Below are 24,345 nucleotides of genomic sequence, written 5' to 3' on the forward strand. Positions count from 1 at the left end.
TCCAGTGGATACCTGACAGGCAGCCCCCCCTCCCCTCCAACTCCCCATCACCTCCAAATGGCCATTCTGCCACACACTTGGTGCCAGTGGCAGGGAAGTCCTGACTGCAGGCATGACATCACTGCAGCTTGCAGTGAAGTTCCTCTCATTGCAAGGGAGTGGCACAGCCCTCTGGGCACCCCGCACCCCTTTCCCCTTCTCACCTAGTGTGTTCAAAGCTCAGCCTACCGATTTGAAGTTTGCCATGTGACATCTGTTCCGAGGAGGTCTGGGAGATGCAGTCTATCGGTTACCAAACTTTTGTTAGGTTGTGTTGTGCTTTTCCAGAAACATCCCTTCTCCACACTGCCCATCTTGACTGGATAAAAATCTTGACCTGTTTCAGTTCAAGGAAGTGTCTTGCCAACGCTGGAAGAGGGTTGCATTCACCTCCGCAGTATCTGAAACTGACTTTTTTCCGATTCTTCATTAATTGGGAGAATTTTTGAAAGCCACAAGGAGGCGAGTTCCCTTTCTTGGCCATGCTTGTCCAGCATTGTCAGTTGTTCTAGCGCACAGTGTCTACTACCATGTCCAGGTAACGCTTCTCCCTCAACAAATGATTTCCGAATAGGTTTTCACTAGCTTCTTTGCCCCACCAGTAACTGTATCATTTATGTAAGTGCAATGACTGTCTCCTTATGTTAGTAGGCCAATTTCTTGTAATATGTGCGTAAATACATAACAATAACTCACTAGTGATTGTACAGTGGGTTGTTGTAGATATAGTATTATTTTCATTTCAGTTGTTGTAATTTAGCAACATTTCTTCCTGCTGCAGCTCCTCTTTGTCCTCCTATTTTCTCAGCTGTTATCAAAATGGCAGTGGTGCATTGATGGCTTCTCAGTTGCTGGGAGTCTCTTCTCTGAGCTGATGTTACACAACAAGCCTTGTGTCCAAGAAATAAAAGGTGCTATTTATGAATCTTCATTAATAAGTCTTTATTATACTCTAAGTGAACAAAATCCTGGGAAATCTACCCTAATGATGTTCAGTCACTTTAACCCCTGCTTGGGATTTACCTTGGGTATTTCAAGATAGCACCCACAGGCATTATGTCTTCATCAGGATTTTGTACCAGATTGGCTGTTACTGGGTAAAAACACATCAAGATATGCAGAAGTGATAACACAACCTTTGTGGAGTTCTGCAACTGTGCTGAGCTGATGCAACTGAAAATCATGCCACTTGCCCATAAAAAGTCCATTTTTTGTGTAACTAACTGTTCTAATCTTTCACTTTGTACATAACAATAGGCTTTGCAGGTGTTGACATAATACAGGTTATCATGTTTCTAGTGTGATTTAGTCATTTTGGATGTGTCTTGTCTGTTCTTGTATCAAACTAATATGTCTAAGCCTGTACAGGACGTGTGATCTTAATAGCTTTAATCTTCTATGCACTTCCTCTTTCTAAAACGAATTTTTGTTAGTTATAGTTTCAGATTACTCCCTACAACAAACAGCATCCATATTCTTTAGGTATACACTTCCTGTCATGATAACATAGTTATCTGCTACTATTGTGGGTTTGCCTGTTCCTATTTTTATTTTTTTTATTTTTTAAATCCATCTCCTTATTATGTGCAACCCTAGATGGTTATAATTCATTTTGTTGCACATATATCTCTTCTCTTTTAGTAAATTCAGGCTCTTTGGATGTAGAAATACTTAAGACTGGCTGGACCCTCAGAAGAAACTGCTTGTCTTGATACCTGAGTCAAAGTATTACTAAAATAATGCCTCCAATAGTGACTGATTTCCAAAAGGCCCATTGTTGCTGTTGATTATTAACAGGAGACAATTATTACATTTCCTCACATTCACACGTTTGTATAAGTCTTTTGGGATGTACAGATGCTATAATATTACGTTACTGACCCAGGAAAACAAATCAAATTACAGTTCTTGTAGGCCAAGAAATCTTTTGCTTGGTTTAACTTTGTTGTTTCTATCCCTTTAAGTTTCAGTTGCTCTATTCATCAGATATTTTACCTTTTACATCACTGATTAAATTAAGATGCAAATTAATTTAAGGGCTCTGACTGCTCTTGTCAGCAATTTGGATGCTTATTAAGTGGTTTAAAGTATAATTAATTAAGGATGTATTGCTTCACATTCAACAGTCAGTAAAATACTCAGCATTGACATCTTAAATTTATTTAAGCATTATCACTTTTTCTGTAGTTCAAGAAGAGTTTTAAAGGCTTTATTCATGATTTCCTCATTCTGAAAGAAAGACTAACCACTAATTGCACTGAATATAGTCTTCCTCTGGCCTTTTAGAATTAGAAAATTAATTGGCCTTTGCGAAGTGCTACATCTTTGCTTGTTCCTAATGAAAAAATTACATACCCACTCGCTATCTATTTCCCAGGTTAAGAAAGACTGCTGATCAGTAAGTCAATGGTAGAGATGGGTCTGGAGTTTAGGCACCGACCTGAGTCACACACTGCTCTGAATCTTTTTTTTCTCTGTTCTTTCTCCCCCATACTAAAAACCTATTCTAGAACAGCAGCAATCAGTCTTTTTAATATATTCCAAAATAGTCCAGAAGGCACAGACACACAAACAAAAGCAGCCATAATACCAAATGCCACATAAACGGATGTTTCTTGTGAGTTTAGTTTGCTTTCCCTTTCTCCAACACCTTTATGAAAGTTAAACCGTTATGCCCTGCCTTCACCTTCCCCACAAATCCTTTGGCTGTAACTACCAGAGTGGGGTAGGAAGGGTAAGTGGTTAAAACAAACACCGTATTTCTTTAAAGGTTCTTGGTGAAGAGAGCAGGCAGGAGGTCAAAAGCAGTGACTGGACCAGCCCCATTTTAAACCTGGAAGGAAAATCCTGGCCATTGTAGATATTTTTCACATTTTTATATAACTATTTATTTGGGAATAGAAGAAAGAAATCACATGCTCAACATGAGTTGAGTTAAAAAAGTACCAGTGACTTCTCCCTCCTGGTTTTTGAAGCTGAATTACTCTAAAATAATGGGGTATGTTGAGAGTAATCAGGACAGGAGGATTTGGACATCCTTCCCAAAACAGGCCAGCCTCTTTCACCTTTAGCAAAAAGAATTTGGTGTTTGGTGTTTAAAGAAGCAAAAGCAGAACTGGAGATTTCTGCAGCTGATGTCGGTGAAGATGAATTAACCTCCTGAGGTTTATTTGCTTGTTTAGTAAGGTCACCTAGCCCTCCTGTTGAATCAACAGAAAACCACACCTTCCACAGGCCTCCCCACTCCTGAGACAAGGAGGAGCTGGGTCAGGATCCTGACTATTCAGCATCCTGTTGGAGGGAGGTTTATATTGGACTTTAGGAAGCATTTCTTGACTGAGGTGGTGGTCAAACATTGGAACCTGCTTCCTAGAGAGGCGGTTGATGCCCCAAGCCTGTCAGCGTTTGGACAATGCCCTTAATAACGTGCCTTAACACTTGGTCATCCCTGAATTGGTCAGTCAGACTGGATGATTGTTGTAGGTCCTTTCCAATGGAAATATTCTATTATACTTTATTCTAAAGATAGGGACCCAGGAATACATCTGCCACTGCCCTGTATTGCACCAAGCCCCACCTGCCATTTTTGCAGGGTGCAAGACAGGACAATATCTGGACACATTCCTCCTTCCCCAGCACTTAGCTGGTTGCAGGCAGAAACATTAGGCAAAGCAATAATGGCATCAGTGGACTTTTCCTTGCTGGGCAGGTAGGGCCGCAGGGGGGTGCCAGTGCTGTTTGCCTATGTGAGAAGCTTGCTCTTATTTCTAAGTTACATTGGGAGCGGGTGCCCAGGCACTTGCAGGGGGGGCTGCAGGGTGGCCAGACACAGACACACAGCTCCAGCCAGCTCAGATGGACCCCCACAGTCAAGGTGATACCTCCTCAGAGAAAGCATACGTAAGACAGGGCAGAAAATGCGGGGCAGGCAGATGAGTAGGGAACACCAAGGTCAGAGGAGATGCTCCCTGGCAGAGCCTGTGGAGGACCCACCCCAGGGCAAAGGAAAGGGGAGAGGCAGGGCACAGCCTAGGTGCATTTGTGCACACCAGTCATTCCCTCCTCTCTTGCCCCTCCTTACTTTGCTGAAGGGACAGAGCATGACCTGTGGAAGTAACAAGGGGGAGGAGAGGAGCATGGGGTGATGCTGAGCCTGGAAAAGAGGAAAGGTGTTTCCCCCGAGCATGTTAGTGTTCATCTTCTTGCTTCCCAATACCCAAATCAGTAATTAAACACACAGATAAATAACTTGTTCATAAATTAATTTCCACAAATCAAGTCTGATTTGCTCATGAGGGTAATAGGTAGGTGATCTCCCCCATATGTATCTTAACCCATGAGCTTTCTTGATTCTTTTTTTTCCCTTTTCCCATCTCACCATTAAAGGGGATACTTGAATCAGCAGCCGGGTGGGAGCATGGCTACCCGCCGGGGCCAACCCAGCACAGATGTTCAGCAACAAAAAGTTGTTTGTAAACTCGAGACTTAAGACAAACGACAAGTAATTTAGGCTTATCAGTCTGTGTTCACTTTGCATTGACTTGAGTTGTCTGTGCTTCTTCACCATGACTCTACAATAAACTTCACATGAGAAAGACCTTTCCTTTTAAATCATCTTATTAGTTTGCACATCTATAAAATCATAGCTTCAATGAAACTGGTTATACAATTCTTTGAGTAAGAAAGTCTGTTTGATCTTTTGCAAAGTCAGTGAGACCTAGAGCTGCTCAAGCTTTGCACAGCAGCTTGTAAAAGCATTGTTTCTAGAAGCTCACTGGAAAGATAAAGCTTTTTCATCTGCAACTCATACCCAGGTTAATAAACAGTTAATACAAAATAAGGTATATACTATCCCAAGTGAATAATTTTCATGCATTTGCCTATAATCCTTTTCTTGTCAAATAGAAGTCACATTGTTCTTAAAACTGTTTGATATTAGTTTAATTCTTACTTAAGAAACTCTTATTCTGTGAAAATCTAGTCATTCTTCCCTCAGGTACTTTACTGTCTTGCCTGAAAGGGTACGTATGTACAACACAAACTTCAGAAGCTAATACAAAACACCCTACACAAGACAGGGTTGCAAAGGAGAATGGGAATGGTTACAAAAGAAACAACACAAACACAATAAAAGTATTCTTAAAAAAAATAAGCAAAAGCAGCATTTATTACGAGATTATAATACATGCCAAATAAAAGGGGCTTTTAAACCACCATGTTTATTAACTGTGTTTACTGGTTTTTCCTCCCATTTTAAAACTGGAATTTGGTTTTGTATTTCCATAATTATTAAAAATAAATATTTAAAAATGTGATTTGAGAACAGATGCATACAGTAAGGAAATGGTTTGAAATGAAGCCATTCCAGCAAAAGCAAGAGCAGAGGATGCATTAGGGTTGAGAATTTAAATATGCCCTACTTAAACTGAGGGTAAAATCTTGTGAAAACAAAACCAAATCACCTAAAAACTAACAATGCCAGCCTCTTTCATAGTATCACATCAAAATTACACAGAACACCCCAGTGATCACTAGGGAATCTGCCACAGTCTAGTTTTTCCAATCCGATTAAGTCCATACTTCGTGGAATAATATGTCCCCCTCCCCCTGCAGGCCGAAAGTAGATGCGGTCAAATCTCATCTTGCACTTGTATGCTGCATGCAGGTTGGTATTGGAGTGGGTGTCCCAAGTATAGCGGCAGTGTTGTGGTTTACCCAAAAACTCCCACATATCCATAATGTTGTCAGGTAAGTTTCCTAGTTTAGCTACCTGAAAGTAGAAAGTGGGGGGGGAATACACAAGACACTGAGTGAGTTCAGAAATTTTACCTTCAAAACCAGATCTGAGTTGTCACATCACTTTTTCTGCAAAACATAAGTTGTGGAAAACAAAAAGAGTGGAGATGTTTCTAAATCGTGGTATTTCTCAGGATACTCTAAAGCATGACCAATTTCTGTGGTACTTTCTAAATCCAACACGTTAAAAAATATGCATTAAAAAAATACCTCTGAAATTTTGAGATATGGGGTTCAACACCAAGTTCTCTGAATCAGTGTCATTCCAGTTTACTGCAAGGGAATTTTATGACAAGGAAAGATGAAACATTGACCTTTTAGTAATAATGCACAAATTTTACTTTAAATATCAGCAGCCAAAAATGACTTCTAATTTTGAATGTCTCGATAATGGGGGATTAATTCTGAACTCCAGAGATCTATTTCTCCAGAGTATTAACCCTCTGAGAATCGGAGAGTTGATCAAGTAAAGATCAGGTTCTCAAAATGAGAAGATGCTTCTGAAGTCGAAACTTCATCAACTATCCCTGCATCTTCTCAGATATATTGTTAATAAAGCATTTTGTTATTGGGCTGGTGGAGGGCTCCTCATATGTATCACCTCAACTATAATAATGCCTCAGCATATCAATGCCACAGCTTCTACTTACACTTTCACTTTTTAAGAATAAATGTCTCATATCTCTATTCTGTCTAAGGAGGTCATTTCTCATGAAAAGAACAGAAAAGCTTGAGAAGATTTTGGCAGAATACCTTCCCAAAATAACAAGGTTGCTTATTTCTATTTACCTCACTGTCTCTAAGGTTTGTATCCCCTCCAAATATAACAGTGGTGGACTCAGACTCCTTCTGCATTTCTTTAAACACTATTTGTAGTTGCTTCGTACGCTCATTGGAGTGATCTTTAGTGCTTTCCAGATGAGAAGTCATAAGGCAAAGTTCATTACCAGATATGCTCACCTGTGTGTGAAATGAAGAGGCAATGTTACTATCCACACTACGATAAAAAGTTCAAAGACAAAAGTATAATGTTGAAGTAAATTACTTACTGATAGGGCTCTGGTTAATATTAATTTTACATTGAAGAAAAGTGGCTTACAGGAGGATAACAGACTTTTAGTCTTGTTTTCAGACATTATGAGACTTGAAAACACAGTATGACCAGTAACTTAAATAAAAGATTTAAGTTTGCTAGTACCAAATGAAGCCGAGTTTGAATGTTTGGTGAAGTTTTTCTGCTGTTTGAGACTGTCATAGAGTAAAGCCAGTCCAGCCTTTCCCGAGATTTTTTTCTCTTTTGAAAGCAGAAATGCAGCTGTTAGGTACATACTGTCTCACTCACATGCACAACCAAAAGGTTCCTCATCATAGAGGTTGTTGGAAAAGGTATTATGTCATGTTTCAGTAGCTTCACTCTTGATTTCTTCAACATTATGACAGTGAAATAGCCATCTATGTTACCTAAAGAGGAACAGGGAAAGTCACGGTCAAGGATATCTTCTGCTGTGCCATAAAAAAGGTTCTGAAAGAGACCTTTTTGCCATGATCCAGGAGAATCCCATTAATTTTAATATACATGAAGTCATTAGTTAGAAGTTTCACAATAGGGGTGTGACTTTTTTAAACTTTGTAAATGCAAATATTTAATAAATTACTTACCTATGGGACTTTTTTCTTCTTTATTTTTTTGTTACCCTTGCTATCAGTTTCTCAAAATGCAGAAAAAATAAAAAGAAATCTGGAGAGAAATTTTTACAAAGGCATGTGGTGACAGGACAAGGGGCAATGGCTTTAAACTGATAGAGGGGAGATTTAGATTAGACATTAGTAAAAAAATTTTTACTATGAGGGTGGTGAGGCACTGGCACAGGTTGCCTAGAGCTGTGGCTGCCTAGAGCTGTGGCTGCCTAGAGCTGTGGCTGCCTAGAGCTGTGGCTGCCTAGAGCTGTGGCTGCCTAGAGCTGTGGCTGCCTAGAGCTGTGGCTGCCTAGAGCTGTGGCTGCCTAGAGCTGTGGCTGCCTAGAGCTGTGGCTGCCTAGAGCTGTGGCTGCCTAGAGCTGTGGCTGCCCCATCCATAGCAGTGCTTAAGGCCAGGCTGGAAAGGGCTTTGAGCAACCTCGTCAAAACACTAGTGGAAGGTGTCCCTGCCCACTACAGGGGGGTTGGAACTGGGTGATCTTTAAGGTCCCTTTCAACCCAAACCATTCTGATTCCAAACCAACAGGCAAGCAAGATTTTCACATGCATAACTCGCATTATATCCTGATAGTAAAACACAGTAATTTAAGTGCTTCTTTCTTGACTTTATTCCTTTCATTCCTGCAAATGGTCAGATTTTAGCAAAGGAGACAGAATAAAACTGAACTTACTTCTCTGGTTTCTATCTGAAAGTGAGGGTTATTTCTTACCTGGAATCATAATGTAATTGCCTGCTTTCATCTGTAGAAGACAGAGATGCTGTGGGACAACCTCTTGTAAAAACACAACATCTGGACTGTATCTGAAATCGGCAAGATGAGATTTTAAATTAACTACTGAAATGTAGTACTGTTACACTCTGAGGCCAAATGGAACAGGGTCGGGGGTTCAGGCACACTTTGTCCTCCTCTTTAGATACTTTAATAATCTGTTTTTTAAAAAAAGAAAAAACTCTCTCCATCTTATTTAGTAGCATGTAAACATATCACCACTGCTAAAAGGGAAGAAAAAAATATTACGGCTGACACGTACTGATGTTGTACAAGAATGCACTACTTCCTTTCACCTGGATCCTGCAAACATTTGCACAGGTTTCGTACACTGCATACACAAGGAATTCAACTTCAGGAGCTGCAAAGTAGCTTTGGAACATATTCTGCAACATCTAAGCTCTCCAGGAGATTCCAACTGTCACCTCGGTCCCTTACAACAGATCCTCTCACGTAACCTGCCATGCATTTTCTCCAGTCTCATCAATGACGAGCTCTTTTATTTCTTAAGAGTTTTTCAGTCAGTAACTGTGTGAGGCAGCAGTCCTGAAAATACTGATTTAGATATGACTTTACAGCTGTCCCTGTGTTTGCTATACTGCTAACAGCCCTACTGTAAGCAGGTAAAGGACAACCCTATCACCTTACTTACAAAAGAAAAATATGTCACCCCAGGTTAACAAAATCAAGTGAGAATTTATTTAGTTAAGGAGTTTCTGCTGGTTTAAGAGAAAATTAAATTATTACTTAATTATATTAAGAATATAATTACTTTATTAATTTACACTGATAAAGTTACTGTGTTAAGATAAATCAATTTATGTAATTGTTAAGCTGCTCATAAATATATTCATGAAAAGTTTCCACTGGTGGAACTATAAAAGATAATCACAAATTCTACTGCTTTTATCTTACCTTGCACATTTTCTTTTTTTAGTAGACAACAGTTACAGCAAGAGACCCACTTTTCAAATTTTACTAAAAAAGTCTCCAGTTTTTCAGTTTGCTCTAGAGTGATGTTATTCATACTACTGGAATGAGACAAGTTTCTTGCAGTTTTATACTTCTCATATACAGGATGGAAGAACGAAATACACCCTTGATACATGACTACAACTTGCACAATACTGATCGTTATAAAAAAGGCTTTTAAAAATAGGCACCACAAAATACATAACCTTTGGGATGCTGCATGGGCTCATACCTCTTCCATCCAGTATGTCAATGTTTCTTCAGCTATTTAGGATTTATAAAGCGATTGTATTGTTTTATCTAATATTAAGATAATCTGGGCATGAAGATTTGTAAATATCTAAACCAAGAAGCTTCCTTTTTCCTTTAAAGCTAGGTACATGACAATACAGAGATGAAGCTGTACTTACAATGCCAGGTAAGAACAGATTCCTCTAGCTCGTTCTTTTAGATTTCCTGAATCCAACCCATCAATGTTCCAGGTTATCAGTGAGAAGCTGCTGTCATCTTCTTGTTTCCTTGAGTCTGCACTATTGACACTGTCATCGCTAGTAGTTGCATCTGCTGTGAGGTCAATACTAAAGAGAGAGTTTACTTGTTTTACAACATGCATCATACGACTCTTCCTGCAATTACCTCCCTTATCTTCTAAAGCAAAATGTTTTAGACCCATCTAAATATCCCACCCATATGTGGCCATTAAAATTTTCCCAACAAATAAGTTAACATGTATTGATCTCAACATAATTTGATGGCTTGGCTTCGCAAGCAAAGATTTGGGAAGGGCTTTAACCACGCTTACCACATGCACGATGACCAAGGGCATGTGGGATATGCGAATCTGGTTGGAAAAAAAGGCTGCTTGGGCAATCACTAAGTGTCCGACCATGACTGTCATCTCCCGAGCTAACTCGAGCTACCCATGCGCTGGTCCACCCACATGCAAGGTTGGATCTGCAGCTTCCCATGCACCTTGTCACCTACCGTTTCAACCCTCGCCTGTCCATACAGACAAGTGAGAGTCAGCCCTTCCAGCCTGTGCAGCGGATTTTTTTAGGTGAAGTGCAGCTTGCGCAGAACTGGTCCCACCCTTTACACCTGAGGTTTAACTGCCACGGCCTAGTTAGCTAGGACGGTGACAGCAAAGTCTGCAGGTTTTGTAAGAGTGCCCTTCTCTTAGATGGAAGACCATACATGGCTAGATGAGCTCCATCAGCCCGGGTTTGAAGATAGGAGTTTTCCTTCTCCTATGAGGAAGGCTTGTCTTTGCTAACGAAGATTCGGAAAGACCTTTACCCATGCATTCTGAACGTCAACATAATTTAAAAGCACAGTAACATACAGACCTCAGTCACCCATAGCCTTAGTACACAGGAGAAGTAAGTGGGTTTTCCTCCTCCTTATACACACAAAATAACATTTACCATTCTGATTTAAGTTAATCAGACAGCCACCAATGTAATCCAAAGCACTTGAATAATTCAACTCTTTCCCTGTGCTAAAGACAGGCTGGGTGTATTAGTTTTTCAAACACTTTCCAGCATACTAAAAATGAAGGACTGCAGCCAGGACTTGCTTTTATGTGCTCATCTTTGTAGTACAGCCAAGTGTTTTCAATTGCCAAACCCCTGGGGAGATAAATGTGTTAACTCATTATGTAACAAATTGATAGCCTTTTTCTTTGGGAATATTCACTCCAAATCTCACCTCAAAAACACAGACCTCGTCTACCCTGTGACCAAAACGATATCACAGGGATGTGTCAGCTGTTGTGAGCAGTGTTTACCCAGCATCAAGGCCTTCCCTGCTTCTCTGTTGCCCCTCCAATAAGCAGGCTGGAGATGCACAAGAGGCTGGGAGGGAACAGCCAGGACAGCTGACCCCAACTGACCAAACGGATATCCCACATCATACAATATTGCGCTCAGCAATAAAAGCAGGGGGAAAGGAAGAGGAAGGGGGAACATTCAGGGTTATGGTGTTTGTCATCCCAAGTAATCACTACATATGATGGAGCCCAGCTTTCCTGGGGATGGCCAAACAGCTGCCTGCCCATGGAAAGCACTGAATTACTTGTTTTCCTTTGCTTGTACTCACAGTTTTTTCTTTACCTATTAAACTGTCTTTACCTCAACCCATGAGTTTTCTCACTTTACCCTTCTGATTCTCTCCCCCATCCCACCAAGGAGAAGTGAGTTAAGTGTCTGTGTGGGTCTGAGTTGCCCACCGGGATTAAATCACAACAGTGATCCAAAGCAAATTCCTTGAGTAAAGTCTGTAACAAAATACATTAAACAGTATAGCTAAGACTAGATAAACTGTATTTTGGCAAAGTAACGATACCAGAATTTTCTTTTAAACATAGAATTTGTATGCACACATGAAAATAAGGCCTGGAACCAAACCAAATCTATTCCCTAGATCTTAGTACTGGTTTTGTACTTAGTGCTGCATAAACAACCTAAGAGTCCACTACCATGCACATGTAATCTAAACTGAACAGAAGAAGGAAAGCAGAGGAAAAAGAGGAAGCTAAGGGATATTTAAATAGGTAAATAATGCGGTATATGCCTCCAGTATCTCCATGATGACTTTCTGTATTTATACTGTAACCTGAAGGACTGAGATGAAATACAAAAGTCTATGTGGTCTGGAAGGTCTTCAAATAGTCCTCCCTTCCAACACATCCTGCCATATAACAGCTCAAGGCAGAAGCCACAGTGCAAAAGACAGAGGCAAGTAGTGAAAAAGGTGCTGCCAATTTGATACAGATATATTCTAACTCATCATGGACTACACACAGACTAATGTTAATGTTCAGTAGGCTTGCATTTTTTCATACATACTGATTCAGAGAAAACTCCAGGAACAAACTCGCCAATAGAGTTTCAAGTTGACAAGGAGGTATTCTCTATTGTAGCGTGCTGGGAGACACGGGGAATAGCTCCTCCTAACGTGTGTCCCTGTATTGCTATACAGGCCATCCTTATATGGTCACTGGGCATATTACATCCAGAAAGTTTCCGGCATGCATACAAAAATGTGATGGTGGTCTTTAAGGGTCGTTTACTTTTCCCAACAATCTCCATAACCAGCTTAATTAACATTACAGACATAGTAATCACCCTGTCTTTCTACTTATCGGTTAGTTTAACTGCTCCCATCCTGGACATCTGCTAGTCCCAGATGCTCCCCATCCCCAGGTCCTGTTTATCTATTCTGCTTTTCTTACACCTTTTGTACTAAGGTCCTAAGGACCTGAAACTATGTCAACTACCTTCAAGCGCTGCAGTTATTTTCCATTACAAAGCCATCAAACTTACCATTACTTAGAACTGATTACATTTTGTGCTTTTGTGCCTCGTCTCAATACATATCAAGCAAAAGCCGATATGCTGTTACCAAATACAGTTTATAACTATAAAGATCATAAGAGGTCTTATGATCCTTATAGTGCAAGGTCCTGCAAGGAACAAGTGCAAGGTCCTGCATTCGGGCCAGGGCAATCCAAACCACAACTACAGGCTGGATGAGAGCTGGATTGAGAGCAGCCCTGACGAGAAGGACTTGGGCTGTTGGTTGAGGAGAAGCTCATCATGAGCTGGCAGTGTGCGCTTGCACCCCAGTAAGCCAACTGTATGCTGGGCTGCATTAAAAGGAACATGGCCAGCAGGCCAAAGGAGGTGATCCTGCCCCTCTACTCTGCTCTTGTGCAGTTCTGCGTCCAGCTCTGGGGCTTCCAACATAAGAAGGATGTGGAACTGGCCATTCCACAAAGATGATCAGAGCCTGCAGCACCTCTGCTTTGAAGACACGCTGAGAGAGTTGGGCTTTTTCAGCCTGGAGAAGAGAGGGCTCAGGAGAGATCTTATAACAGTCCTCCAATATCTAGAGGAGGCCTACAAGAAACCTGGAGAGGGACTTTTTACAAAGGCATGCAGGGATAGGATGAGGGGGAATGGCTTTAAACTGACAGAGGGGTTATTTAGATTAGATATTAGGAAGAAAATTTTTACTTTGAGGGTGGTGAAGCACTGGCACAGGTTGCCCAGAGAAGCTGTGGATGCCCTATCCCTAGCAGTGTTCAAGGTCAGATTGGATGGGTCTAGTTGGAACCCCCTGCCCATGGCAGAGGGGTTGGAACTAGATGATCTTTAAGGTCCCTTCCAACCTATTCCATAATTCTATATATAACACATAAGTCTAATATATAATACTACAGTAAAAAAACTTCCCTCAGGACTGCGTATGGCAGGGATCTGTAAAAGTTCAATTCTACATGCAGTTCAATACCCTCGGTATGCCCTATGGGTATGCTGTGCAATAATCTGTGTGTACAAGGAACAGATCTTAGATTCTAACTCCCACAGGTACATTTAACAATGTGTGCATGTACGTCAGTTTTATTTATATAAATATAAATGCACACAGAATCACAGAATCATCTAGGTTGGAAAAGACCTTTAAGATCATCAAGTCCAACCGTTACCTCAGGACTGACAAGTCCACCCTTAAACCATGTCACTAGGGCCTCATCTACAGTGTTTCTGGACACTTCCTTGGGAAGTTGTGAATGCTCCATCCCTGGCAGTGTTCAAGGCCAGGCTGGACAGAATCTTGGGTGACACGGTCTAGTGGAAGGTGTCCCTGCCCATGGCAGGGGTTTGGAATTAGATGATCTTAAGGTCCTTTCCAACCCTAATTATTCTATGATTCTAAACCTGTTCCAGTGCCTGACCATCTTTTCAGTGAAGAACTTTTTCCTTATATCCAATCTAAACCTCCCCGGCACAGCATCAGGCTATTACCTCTTGTCAACTACATGTAATATATGATATATATGCACAGTTTACATATATACAAATGCGTGTGTGTGCGGTAAAATCTGCATATGTATTGCTGCACAAGACAAGGCAAATGAGCTCATCCCTTCTCCAAGACTCACAATCCCAGAGGAAGGTGGCTGAAGCATCCACTGAGGGAAAGTGCATCTCACAAGTCTGACAGCCTCCCAGGAGAAGCTATTCCCCTCGAAGGGGATAGTGATGGGAAGCAATGAGAACTCCGGCAGAAACTTCAGTGTGAAGACCACAAACCACCTGCCTCACAGCATGTCAGCAGAGGTGCGAGGTCAAATGGGGAGAGGAGCGCTGCTCCTCAAGGGTACACTATGACCCGGACACAGCTCTCTCGGGTGTCGGGGACCCTGCCTGCACCCCGGAGGTACAGGCGGGTGGAGAGGCACCGCTCCCCTCACCCCGCCTGCCGAGCCCTCCTGCTGTCCCGGGCTCCACGACCACCTACCAGCTCCCGGGCCCCGCGCAGACCGTCGGCACCCTGCCCGCTGCCTCATCCTCCTTCTCCATCGGCGGCTCGAAGTAGGCGTTCAGCGCCCTCTGAAACATAGAGGCAGATGGCAGGGAAGGAAGGGGCCGCTGCCGAGGCAGCCCACCGTGGCCCCCGGGCCAGGCGTACCTCTATGTGCCAGTCGTTGCTGGCCAAGAAGCTGCGCGCCACCGCCGCGTCGCTGCTGGTGATGGCGGTAAACTCGGAGCACAGCACCTTCCTCCGCTTAGCAAGTGGGGACTCTTCCTCCTCCTCTTCCTCCTTCTCTTCCTTCTGCTTCTGCTCCCGCTCCTCCTCCTCCGCCGCCGGCACCACCACCGGCAGCTGCTCCCCAGCCTGCGGGTACCTCGTCGCCTCCTCCTCCTGCCGCCGCCGCCCCTCCGCCGCCGCCGCCGCCGCCGCTTCCATGGTTGCCCGGCGGTGGGACGCTCCGGGCGGAAACTAGGGGGAAAGCTCCGCCCGCCGGAGTTGCTGTTCCGGAGCGCGGGCAGCAGCGGAGCTGGCAGCATGGGATTTACGGTGGAGAGCCTGAAGCAGGCCATGAAGTACATGACAGAGTCGCAGGGCTTCGACCGGGTGCTCAACAAGGTAGGGGTGGCCTCAGAGCGGGACGTACTGGAGGGCGTCCCGCCGGCGACGGGCAGGTAACGGCAGCCTCTGACCAGAGAGACGGCGGTCGGGCGCAGCGGGGCTGATCGTTTAAAAGCCCCTTTTTTCCCCTCCTAGAATAAAAGGCTAAGCTGGGATGAGGTGTTGTGGGGGGTTGCCCTTGGCTGGATGCAGGTGCTCTCCAAAGCCACTCAGCTGGACAGGGGAGAGAATATACGGTAAAAGGCTTGTGAGTTAAGGTCAGAGAGAGATCACTCACCAGTTACCGTCACGGGCAAAGCAAGCTCGACGGGGAAGTTTAATTTATTATCAATCGCATCAGGGTGGGATAATGAGAAATAAAACCAAATCTTAAAAAACACCTTCGCCTAACCCCTTCCTTCTTCCTGGGCTCCACCTCACTCCCAAATTCTCTATCTCCTCCCTGCCAGCAGCACAGGGGAACAGGGAATGGGGGTTGTGGGCAGTTCATCACACGTTGTCTCTGCTGCTCCTTCCTCTTCACATTCTTACCCTGCTCCAGTGTGGGGTCTGTCCCACGGGAGAAAGTCCTCCATGAACTTCTCCAAAGCGAGTCCTTCCCCCAGGCAGCAGTTCTTCACGAACTGCTCCAGTGTGGGTCCTTTCCATGGGTGCATCCTTCAGGAACAGACTGCTACAGTGTGGGTCCCTTCCATGGGTGCAGCTCTTCAGGGACAGACTGCTACAGTGTGGGTCCCTTCCATGGGTGCAGCTCTTCAGGGACAGACTGCTCCAGCATCAGTCCCCTGCATGGCCACAGGTCCTGCTAGGACCCTCCACCAGTGTGGGCTTCCCACAGGGTCACAGCCTCTTTCAGGCATCACCTTCTCCAGTGTGGGGTCCTCCATGGGCTGCAGGTGGAGATCCGCTCCCCATGGACCTCCGTGGGCTGCAGGTGTAGATCTGCTCTACCATGGACCTCCACGGGCTGCAGGGGCACGGCTGCTTCACCATGGTCTGCACCACGGACTGCAGGGGAACCTCTGCTCTGGTACCTGCATCACCTCCTGCCCTCCTGCACTGACCTGGGTGTATGCAGGGCTGTTGCTCTTACATGTTCTCACTCCAGGCTGGCTAAGCTGCTCTATCCTTGCAGGGCAGTAGCTCCTCAGGCTCTGCCTCAGGCAGGCAGCAGCATGACAGACAGTGCCCTTGAGCCACACAGGCCAGGCCACTGGAGCTGGAGGAGGCCAAGGGCCGTGGTGTGTTAGCTGAACCATGACCTGGTGTCATGGCTGCAGGCGCTTCAGCAGCACACTGGTGCAGGCCTGGATTCAAGATCTCTAAACGGGTTATGGTGGTAACACATGAAAGCACAATTGTTATTCAGTAACTTTTAAAATGCAAGAGCTACCTTCCAGTACCTCTCTAAGGATTCTACTGAATAACCTGCTGTGACTTACTTAGTAACTAGTATTCTTCCCTTCATAGTACGTGTGACTAAGCTAACTTCCAGGACCGTGAAAGTATGAAATAAATCATTACTCTGTTTAAAAATTAAACATAGCTCGTTACAACATCTCACAGTTTACCTTGAGATCAGACTGAAAGCACAAGCATCTCACTGCTCTGTGAGGTTCCACTAAAGGCCCACTATGAAGAAATGCATTTGACTGGTATGGCTCTATTGTAATGCTACATTATGATCAAAAATGTTGAAATGACTTTACTGTGTTGTCCTAAAATCTGTAGTGTAGCTTCTGTGTAGGGTGGTCCTGTGAAGCAGTTTCATTAAATTTTGCAACACTAGAATTCTCCATTTAATTTCTTCTTTATTTGTGTAACTGTGACATAAAAGGATACAATAACTATATCTAAGAAAACCAACCAGGTCAAAATGTACACATTTTGCAATACTGAAGCATTGCTTTCATCGACAGCTTCATGATCCGACATATTTAATAGAAGGTAACTGTTTGCAGAGCAACTCTTCTTGTCTTGTTTCCCCAAGACGTTTTGGTCTTGTATATAAAGCTTAAGAAACTCATTTATTTATAAAGTCAAAGTAGTTCTTAGTCACCCCTTCACTGGGATAATTTACTCTCCTTTACCTTAAAACTTTACCAGTCTAAGTAGAGAGCAAATCACAGAATCATAGAATAGTTAGGGTTGGAAAGGACCTTAAGATCATCTAGTTCCAACCCCTCTGCCATAGGCAGGGACACCTCACACTAAACCATGTCACCCAAGGCTCTGTCCAGCCTGGCCTTGAATACCACCAAGGATGGAGCATTCACAGCTTCCCTGGGCAACCCATTCCAGTACCTCACCACCCTTACAGTAAAGAACTTCTTCCTTATATCCAGTCTAAATTTCTCCTGTTTAAGTTTTAACCCGTTACCCCTTGTCCTATCATTACAGTCCCTAATGAATGCAGTATTTCAGCTCATAATGGCAAATGTCTGGAAGTGAGCCTTAGGAGACTGGCTTCATTAAGACAGGCTTGCTCTGAAATACTTTTAGAACTTTTCTGCAATCTCCTAGAATTATGATGCTATGAACAAAATCATAACAACAATAGAAATGCAGTTTTGTTTGAATGTAAACTATTTGCTGGTTTTTTTTTTCCGGGAGATACCTGAAGCTTTTCTTTCTGTAATTAAATGACTCAAGATTTTTCCTGTTCTGGATAAGACAGATTCCAGTCTGAAACTTTCAAGCTCCAGCAACAGACTTAGTTTCTGGTTTCATTCCAATGTGACATCCACACAGGGCTTAACGATTGTGGGTTTTAAAGCCCTTTCTCCAAGGAAGTAGTGCATTGCAGTAGTAACTGGGAGCTGAAGCAGCATACTGTTCACGGAGACAGAGGCGTGGGAAGACAAGCACAGGAGGGCTGTGAGAAGTAGAGACCAGCAGTTCTAGCTATGTAAGTCCTGGAAGCATTCGTACATAGAACTGTTTTCGTCAAGGAGAGCAGGCAGCTAGTGCCAGATCAGGGCAATGACAAATGAAACCAGATGTTTTCCTTGCCTTGCTGGTGGATTGGAGCACTCCCTGACGGTACTGGAAACCATCTGCTCCCAGTGTCAGGCATCAGTGAAGTCCTCATTAGATCTGTCAGAAACTTAGACCTTCAGTCGGTGCAGCACAGCATGCCTGGTTTAGGATTTAGGATTTCTGTTGATCAAGGTGCTATTCCTGTATTAGGACACTGCCTCAGTGATTTCCTTCCCCTCTGCTTAATTCCAGCTTTTTGCATTCATAGACAGACTGTGTACTACGTCATCATTTATCTTAGTATCATTTCTCTGCAAAATTTGGGTAATTTTGGCCTTTCAGAAGAGGACATTGACTCAGACTGAGCACTTACACTGCGTCACAAATAAGGAATAGCAAAATGAGAGATATTTAAATCTTAATTCCATGTAAGATTAAAAAGATTTGAGTCAACTCAGCTGATACAGTATGGAAACATGTAACTTTTAAAATAAGTGTAAAAAATCAGTAGGAATTATAATAAATATGCCCGTATTTCCCTTGTGACAGTCTAAAGGTACTTCAGAGTCTTAGTTGTAGATGTAAATGCATATGCTGAATTTACCTCAGTTTTGCATCTGCTTTCAGATTTTGAACATATTTTGGATTTTGACTATAATGCTACTAACTGAATCACAGTAACTTTGTGGTCTCAAAAATCCAGCTGCTTGTGTTGATTGCAGGGGGAAACATGGTGCCATAGATGTACTGTAATTTTCTATTTAATACCTATGGGCTGGAATAAAAGTTTATACACAAATCATAGTGCTGTAGTACAGTGTGATACAACCTTGGATACTTCTGCCAAGGAATATGAATTTCAGTTGAGGGGGACCAATCTGATTAGCATTTCTAGTGCTCCTGGCCAAATACTGATTTTTACTGAGGTTGCTCTGATAGAATGATTATTAATGAATTACTGTCAGTCTCGTTTCCATTTAGTGAGCTAACAAATATGCCTTCACAAGTGTGGTACACACAGATAGAGCAGTTTTGTGTTCCCTCTAATCTGGGTTTCAGTCACAGATTAAAGCAAAAGGAAAACCAAAGAATAATGTTGTCTCCTAAGCAATTCCTGAGAGCGTAGTAAGTATTGAAGCTTTGTTAAGCTGTCAGTTTAAATGTTTATCTGCACTAGAAAGACATTTGATTTCTAAGGCAACAATCTTGTGCTCAAAATGCATGGAAATACCTAATATGACAGTTTAATTACTATATTTTGTATCTTCTGTCTCATGAGTCCAGAGTTAAACAAGATTTACTTTCAGTTTGATTCAGGGCAGTATTGGGTGTTGGTACTATTGTCAGTAAGCTTTTTTTATTCTTGTTTTGGTTATACAGATGAAACTTCTTTCTGCAACTCCTGGAAAAATTGTTTGTGAAATGAAAGTAGAGGAGGAGCACACAAACAGAGGTGGTACATTACATGGAGGTTTGACAGCCACACTTGTGGATGTGGTGTCAACAGCAGCGTTGCTGTACACAGAAAGAGCAGTGCCCGGGGTCAGTGTGGACATGAACATCACGTAGGTATCAGCCACGATATTTACCAAAACATACTAACTTTTCATCCCCTAACACAGTATTGAGTCCATTGTACATCATTTCTGTGCTGTAGTACTCACTTAAAAAAGTGTTTTCTGTGATTTTAGAAGTCTTGTTTTGATAAATTAAGGGGAGGTTGTATTTGGAGACACACCATTTGGTTGTAAAATTAGAGTTGGACTTTAATCTTTCATTTGTTACATACATTTAAGAGACGGTGTCCATTCATTCATAGAATACGAAGGGATGTTGATGTGTGGTAAACTTTAGTCTTAAGAAATTGGCTCAAATTCTGTCTTCGCTTGTAAAGATATGTTAGAGCGTCCTCAAACACCAAGATCTATGGTAAACAGCTTTCTGTAAGCCCTTTTTAAATATTACTGAATAAAATATTAAAACAGGGAAGATATTAAAATGGGAAACAGTTTAGCTCTGTTGCATGCTCACATAGAAAGCAAATTACAGATTGGATTAGAATTTCTCAGTGGAGGAAGATTCCTTTGCTCTAGGTCATTTAAAGGGAGTTTTATACAGAGAATAGTTCTTTCCGTAATGCAAATTTAAAAGCACAGTGTCTTTAAAAAAAGTTGCTCTAAAACCTTTTCTGCTCATGCAGTTACAGCTTGTCAGCTTTGATTCATTACTTTTAATGAAGAGATTATGACTAATTGGAAGTAAAGCAATCCTACTTGGAATAACTAACACAGAGCATTAAAAATCTTGGGAAAATATCCCATCATCAAGACTTAAACAGAAAATGTAAGTTTTAAAAGTGTCTGGGGAGCAATCTGTATCTTTACCAGGTTCCCTCCTTTCCCCCACCTACCCCATCATCTTCTGATTTCTCCACTGGATGGGTGGGACTGGAGAGTCTATTTAAGCTTTATACTGCCACTGTGATGACTAGAAACTTACTGGAAATGAAAACCTGAAATTCTGTGATTCTGTTGTTTTTTTTCCCTACAGTAATATAACAAGAGGCCAACATACAAATTATTTATATTATCAAGTATGCCTACCCAATTACAGAAGGGCTAAAATCTTAAGATAATTCTGTCTCTGGAGGTGATCCAAAATAACTGAGTAGCATAACCTTTTGGAAATGTTATGTCAAGCAATATTAATAGATTTGTTTAACCCAGACTACTGCCTTACTTGAACAAGTGAGATATTGCATATTGAATATTGCTATAATACAACTTTTTCCTTTTGGGGAAGGAGCTTTTTAAAACATTGACACAAGGGAAATATGTCAGTAATGGAAAGAACAGAGACACAGAAGCTTTTTGTTTGTTTGGGATATTTTTGTTGCTTTTTTTTAAATCACAAGAGGATCAGCAGCAGCTTCTAAGAGTGAAACAAAACTGAAACCATACCCTCTGTCAACTAGTGGGGCTTGTGCTACACCAGTATTAGGCGTGACTGAGAATACTTTTGACATGGTGTCATGGATAAAAATGGACTGGTTGATGAAAGTAATCTCAGTAAGATTTATATCCAGCAATTACACATCTTCCTCTGTAATTCTAACATTTGAATATTGTTCCCTTACCTCAGATCATGGTTGGATCATATTCATCCTAATTCTTTCCAGGCTATTTGTAGGGGAGTTTCTTCCTATTCCCTGGAGAGGAAATAAATGAAAATAAAAACTCATGAAAATAAAAAAAAAGAGTTATCTAATGAGTGGAAACAACATCAAACCTGGGAAGTTTTGAAGGCCTCCCAGATTTCCATTACTTTTATCATGGTGTGGGAAGCAGTTAACCTGTGCTGCGGTTCCATAACAGAAATGACCTTCTGGAGTCTTTGTAATAGAGACATTTTGCAGCTGAACCAGCTAGACTAGTTTAGAAAGGCTATAGGAAGCTAGTAGTGGCTGCAATAGGACTTGGAGCTGACCTTCTAACTGAGGTCTTTGGTATCTATTTGTTTCTGCTCCAAAATGGACTCTTCCTCAGAATCAAGCCAATGGGTTTTTTTCAGTCCTCTATTTTCTCAGAGAATTCTTATACTGAACTACCACTGCAGTACTTAGAGGAACTCAAGGACTTTACGAAGTGGTGATTTGCAAGCAGGCGGTTATGATATGTCTTTATTACTCACTTTTGTTAATTCCCTTTGTGATAATCTAAAACCACAGGAATAATCTTGGATTTGTGCTCTATAAAGCCTCTTACCTGTTCCTTTTGCTCTTCCTTGAAGATATACTTCTGCTGCTAAGATGGGAGAAGAGATACTGATTACAGCTCAGATTTTGAAGCAAGGAAGAAATCTTGCATTTGCCACCGTGGATTTAACAAATAAGGCAACAGGAAAATTAATTGCACAAGGTAGACATACAAAGTATCTAGGATAAGAAAGTAATTTAAAAAATAATAATGTTGGGTATAAGAATCCCATATAGAATTATTTTTCTCATTATGCAGTAAGACATTTGCACAAAGTTGTGTTAATCTATATGAAGTGAATTTGCCTCACTCATAATAAACAAATTTCTTAATGACCACCAAAGTGGCTACAAGCCTAAAATTAGTGCCTATTTTGAGATGAACAACAGAGTGTGATAGCATGGGATTGCATCTGGCTCTTTAGGGTCAAGATAGCTGAAGGGACAAGCCTTTGGAGCAGCCATATGGTTTATCAGCATGACAGTGTTTTAGGAGATCTGTTTTCCTTGCCTGTGGTGTGGTCGTGTGATAAAGTAACCCTGTCTTCAGGTCCGTAGCAGTCACAATCAAAAAACACTATATATGCTTACAAACTAAACTACTCATTGTGTAAGATGGTAGTAGTACAGAGTTCCTGTAACAGAGTGTGAAAATGGTTTGAGAGTGTAAAGCAGGGTAATACAAAATGTGATTTACTGATGCTGTAACAAATTCAAAAGTATTAAATAAAGCTTCCTGAAACCACCTTTTTAAAGATTATTTAATAGTTTTGTAATCTTTTTGCACTGAGTAAAAGCTTGCCAGCATGGAGTGCTTGAGAGAGTGTGTGATAGAACCCTTGTATGCAAATTCACCTGAGATGTCATCATCCCCCTGTGATTCCTGAATGTGAAAATGCAGTTATGTCACTGGGGCTTTTCACCATTAACTACCTGAGTTCTGGCTATATTTGTTTAAATATCATCAGTTCAGAGACATATCAAAATAAACTGGCTGAGCCTTTCATCAGGCTAAGGCTGTAGATTGCCTGACCTGGGTTGAATGTGGTACAGTTAAGCTGCTGTTCTTCAGCTGAAAACTTGTCTCCTCATGCATTCTTGTGGACAGGTTAAACCACTTTCTTCAAACTGATGACAAATGATCCTTGGCAGGGCTATCAGACTGCAATAAAAACAGTGATGCTATGTATGCTGTGCAGGTTTGCATAAACCATGACCTTAGTTTTTAGTCTCTCGTGGAAGATCTGAAAAAGTTTACCTACACTATTAAAGGGCATGCAGAATTCTTTTTGTCATTGTTGACAAAAGTCAAGTTGACTCATTGTCTTCAGTGCTTTGAATTTTGTTATCAAATGTGCAGACTTTTTATGCATTCCTAAACCTAAGAAATAATTTCCCATGAGTTAAGCGACCTGTTCATGCAGACTGATTTTCAGCATGAAGTCAAACAAGATTACCAGTATATCAGACTCTCCGGAAGTCTTTTCAAACAAGTGATACCTGATAACCTTTAATGGAAGCTCTCTAAAGAAATACCTACAGTGGGCTCAGGCTATCAGCATGTATTTTAGCTGCGAGTTTATAACAGTTATTTGTGGTATATACATTCTCACCAAGGCTTTTTCTCTGAGGCTGTCTTCAGAAGCTTACGTGCCTTACATGCCTGTGGGTAGTTGAACTAATAGCAGCATCCCCTCTCCAGCAGTGCATCTGTAATTATTTTTCCCCAGTATTTGCACTCATGCTTAAAATCATCTCTCCTATTTATAGAAACACAGTGCTTTGCTAAAGCAGTTCTCTGAAGATTACAGGAGCAACTTACTGCAGGAGCAATCTTTTCTGCTTAGCAGAATGATATGCTTCACTCTATTAAATTCTCTCACTTTACATCTTTCTCTGCCTGGAGCTCTATTACGAGTCTTAAAAATCTCCAGCTCCTCTACAATTACTAGGATGAGCAGACAGAAAATCTGTCATAGCATGTGGACACACCAAGTGGTTTAGCAATTGCTGTTCTAGTTGTTTTCCTATTAACATGTTCTGCCATCTCCAGTCATCTTTTTCTCATTCTTAAATTTACTGTCCGTCTTCTTCCATAGGTTACCCATGTAGCAGAGTGCAAAGGAGGATTAAAACTGCTCCCCCAGCTACTACAAACCCCACTAGGACACAAGAGGGATTTTGTCCAATATCTGAAATAAAAGGCAGAGGGTGAGAACAATGGAGGTGACAAATATGTGCCAAAAGATTGAATGCTCTCAGCTCCTTGTGCTGGGGCTGCTCTGTCCTTGTGTGACTGTCCCACTGCAACTTCACAGGACTTCCCTCAATCAAAGCTGGCTGCCTTGGGAGCCTACCATAGTTAAGTGGTCCCATTCTATCACTGAGCATTCATTGTAT

The 24,345-nt window shown here is 41.8% G+C and overlaps 2 protein-coding genes across 3 annotated transcripts; one reads left to right on the forward strand and one right to left on the reverse strand.

Annotated features, from left to right (window-relative positions):
* Window positions 1-5,181: 5,181 nt before the first annotated feature.
* Window positions 5,182-15,152, reverse strand: TDP2 (tyrosyl-DNA phosphodiesterase 2). The gene is made up of 7 exons (XM_061448938.1): window positions 14,751-15,152; window positions 14,580-14,671; window positions 9,686-9,853; window positions 8,244-8,335; window positions 7,178-7,296; window positions 6,625-6,795; window positions 5,182-5,809 (listed from the first exon to the last, which is right to left on the reverse strand). Exons 1-7 carry the CDS (start codon window positions 15,027-15,029, stop codon window positions 5,528-5,530), a joined length of 1,203 nt encoding a protein of 400 aa, XP_061304922.1. The 5' UTR covers window positions 15,030-15,152; the 3' UTR covers window positions 5,182-5,527.
* Window positions 15,035-22,688, forward strand: ACOT13 (acyl-CoA thioesterase 13). 2 transcript variants are annotated; one of them, XM_061448943.1, is made up of 3 exons: window positions 15,035-15,166; window positions 19,572-19,756; window positions 21,981-22,688. In XM_061448943.1, the coding sequence occupies exons 2-3, from the start codon at window positions 19,572-19,574 to the stop codon at window positions 22,132-22,134; spliced, it is 339 nt and encodes a 112-aa protein (XP_061304927.1). In that variant the 5' UTR covers window positions 15,035-15,166; the 3' UTR covers window positions 22,135-22,688. The 2 variants fall into 2 exon arrangements, with proteins under 2 accessions (XP_061304927.1, XP_061304926.1); XM_061448942.1 differs by having other exon boundaries at window positions 15,077-15,209.
* The last annotated feature ends 1,657 nt before the right edge of the window (window positions 22,689-24,345 follow it).

The sequence above is a fragment of the Pezoporus flaviventris genome, unplaced genomic scaffold, assembly GCF_033815535.1.
Source record: "Pezoporus flaviventris isolate CSIRO_AGI_PZ_B2104156 unplaced genomic scaffold, CSIRO_AGI_Pfla_v1 ptg000007l, whole genome shotgun sequence".
Lineage (NCBI taxonomy): Eukaryota > Metazoa > Chordata > Aves > Psittaciformes > Psittacidae > Pezoporus > Pezoporus flaviventris.

Excerpts from the sequence above, each read along its gene's own strand:
- TDP2 (XM_061448938.1), bottom strand. The coding sequence starts at position 15,029 with ATGGAAGCGGCGGCGGCGGCGGCGGCGGAGGGGCGGCGGCGGCAGGAG. Across the intron at positions 14,672-14,750 it reads GCAACGACTGGCACATAGAG|AGGGCGCTGAACGCCTACTT; the intron begins GTACGCCTGGCC and ends TCTATGTTTCAG. Across the intron at positions 8,336-9,685 it reads ATCTGTTCTTACCTGGCATT|ATACAGTCCAGATGTTGTGT; the intron begins GTAAGTACAGCT and ends TGCCGATTTCAG.
- ACOT13 (XM_061448942.1), top strand. The coding sequence starts at position 15,129 with ATGGGATTTACGGTGGAGAGCCTGAAGCAGGCCATGAAGTACATGACA. Across the intron at positions 15,210-19,571 it reads TCGACCGGGTGCTCAACAAG|ATGAAACTTCTTTCTGCAAC; the intron begins GTAGGGGTGGCC and ends TTGGTTATACAG. Across the intron at positions 19,757-21,980 it reads AGTGTGGACATGAACATCAC|ATATACTTCTGCTGCTAAGA; the intron begins GTAGGTATCAGC and ends TCTTCCTTGAAG.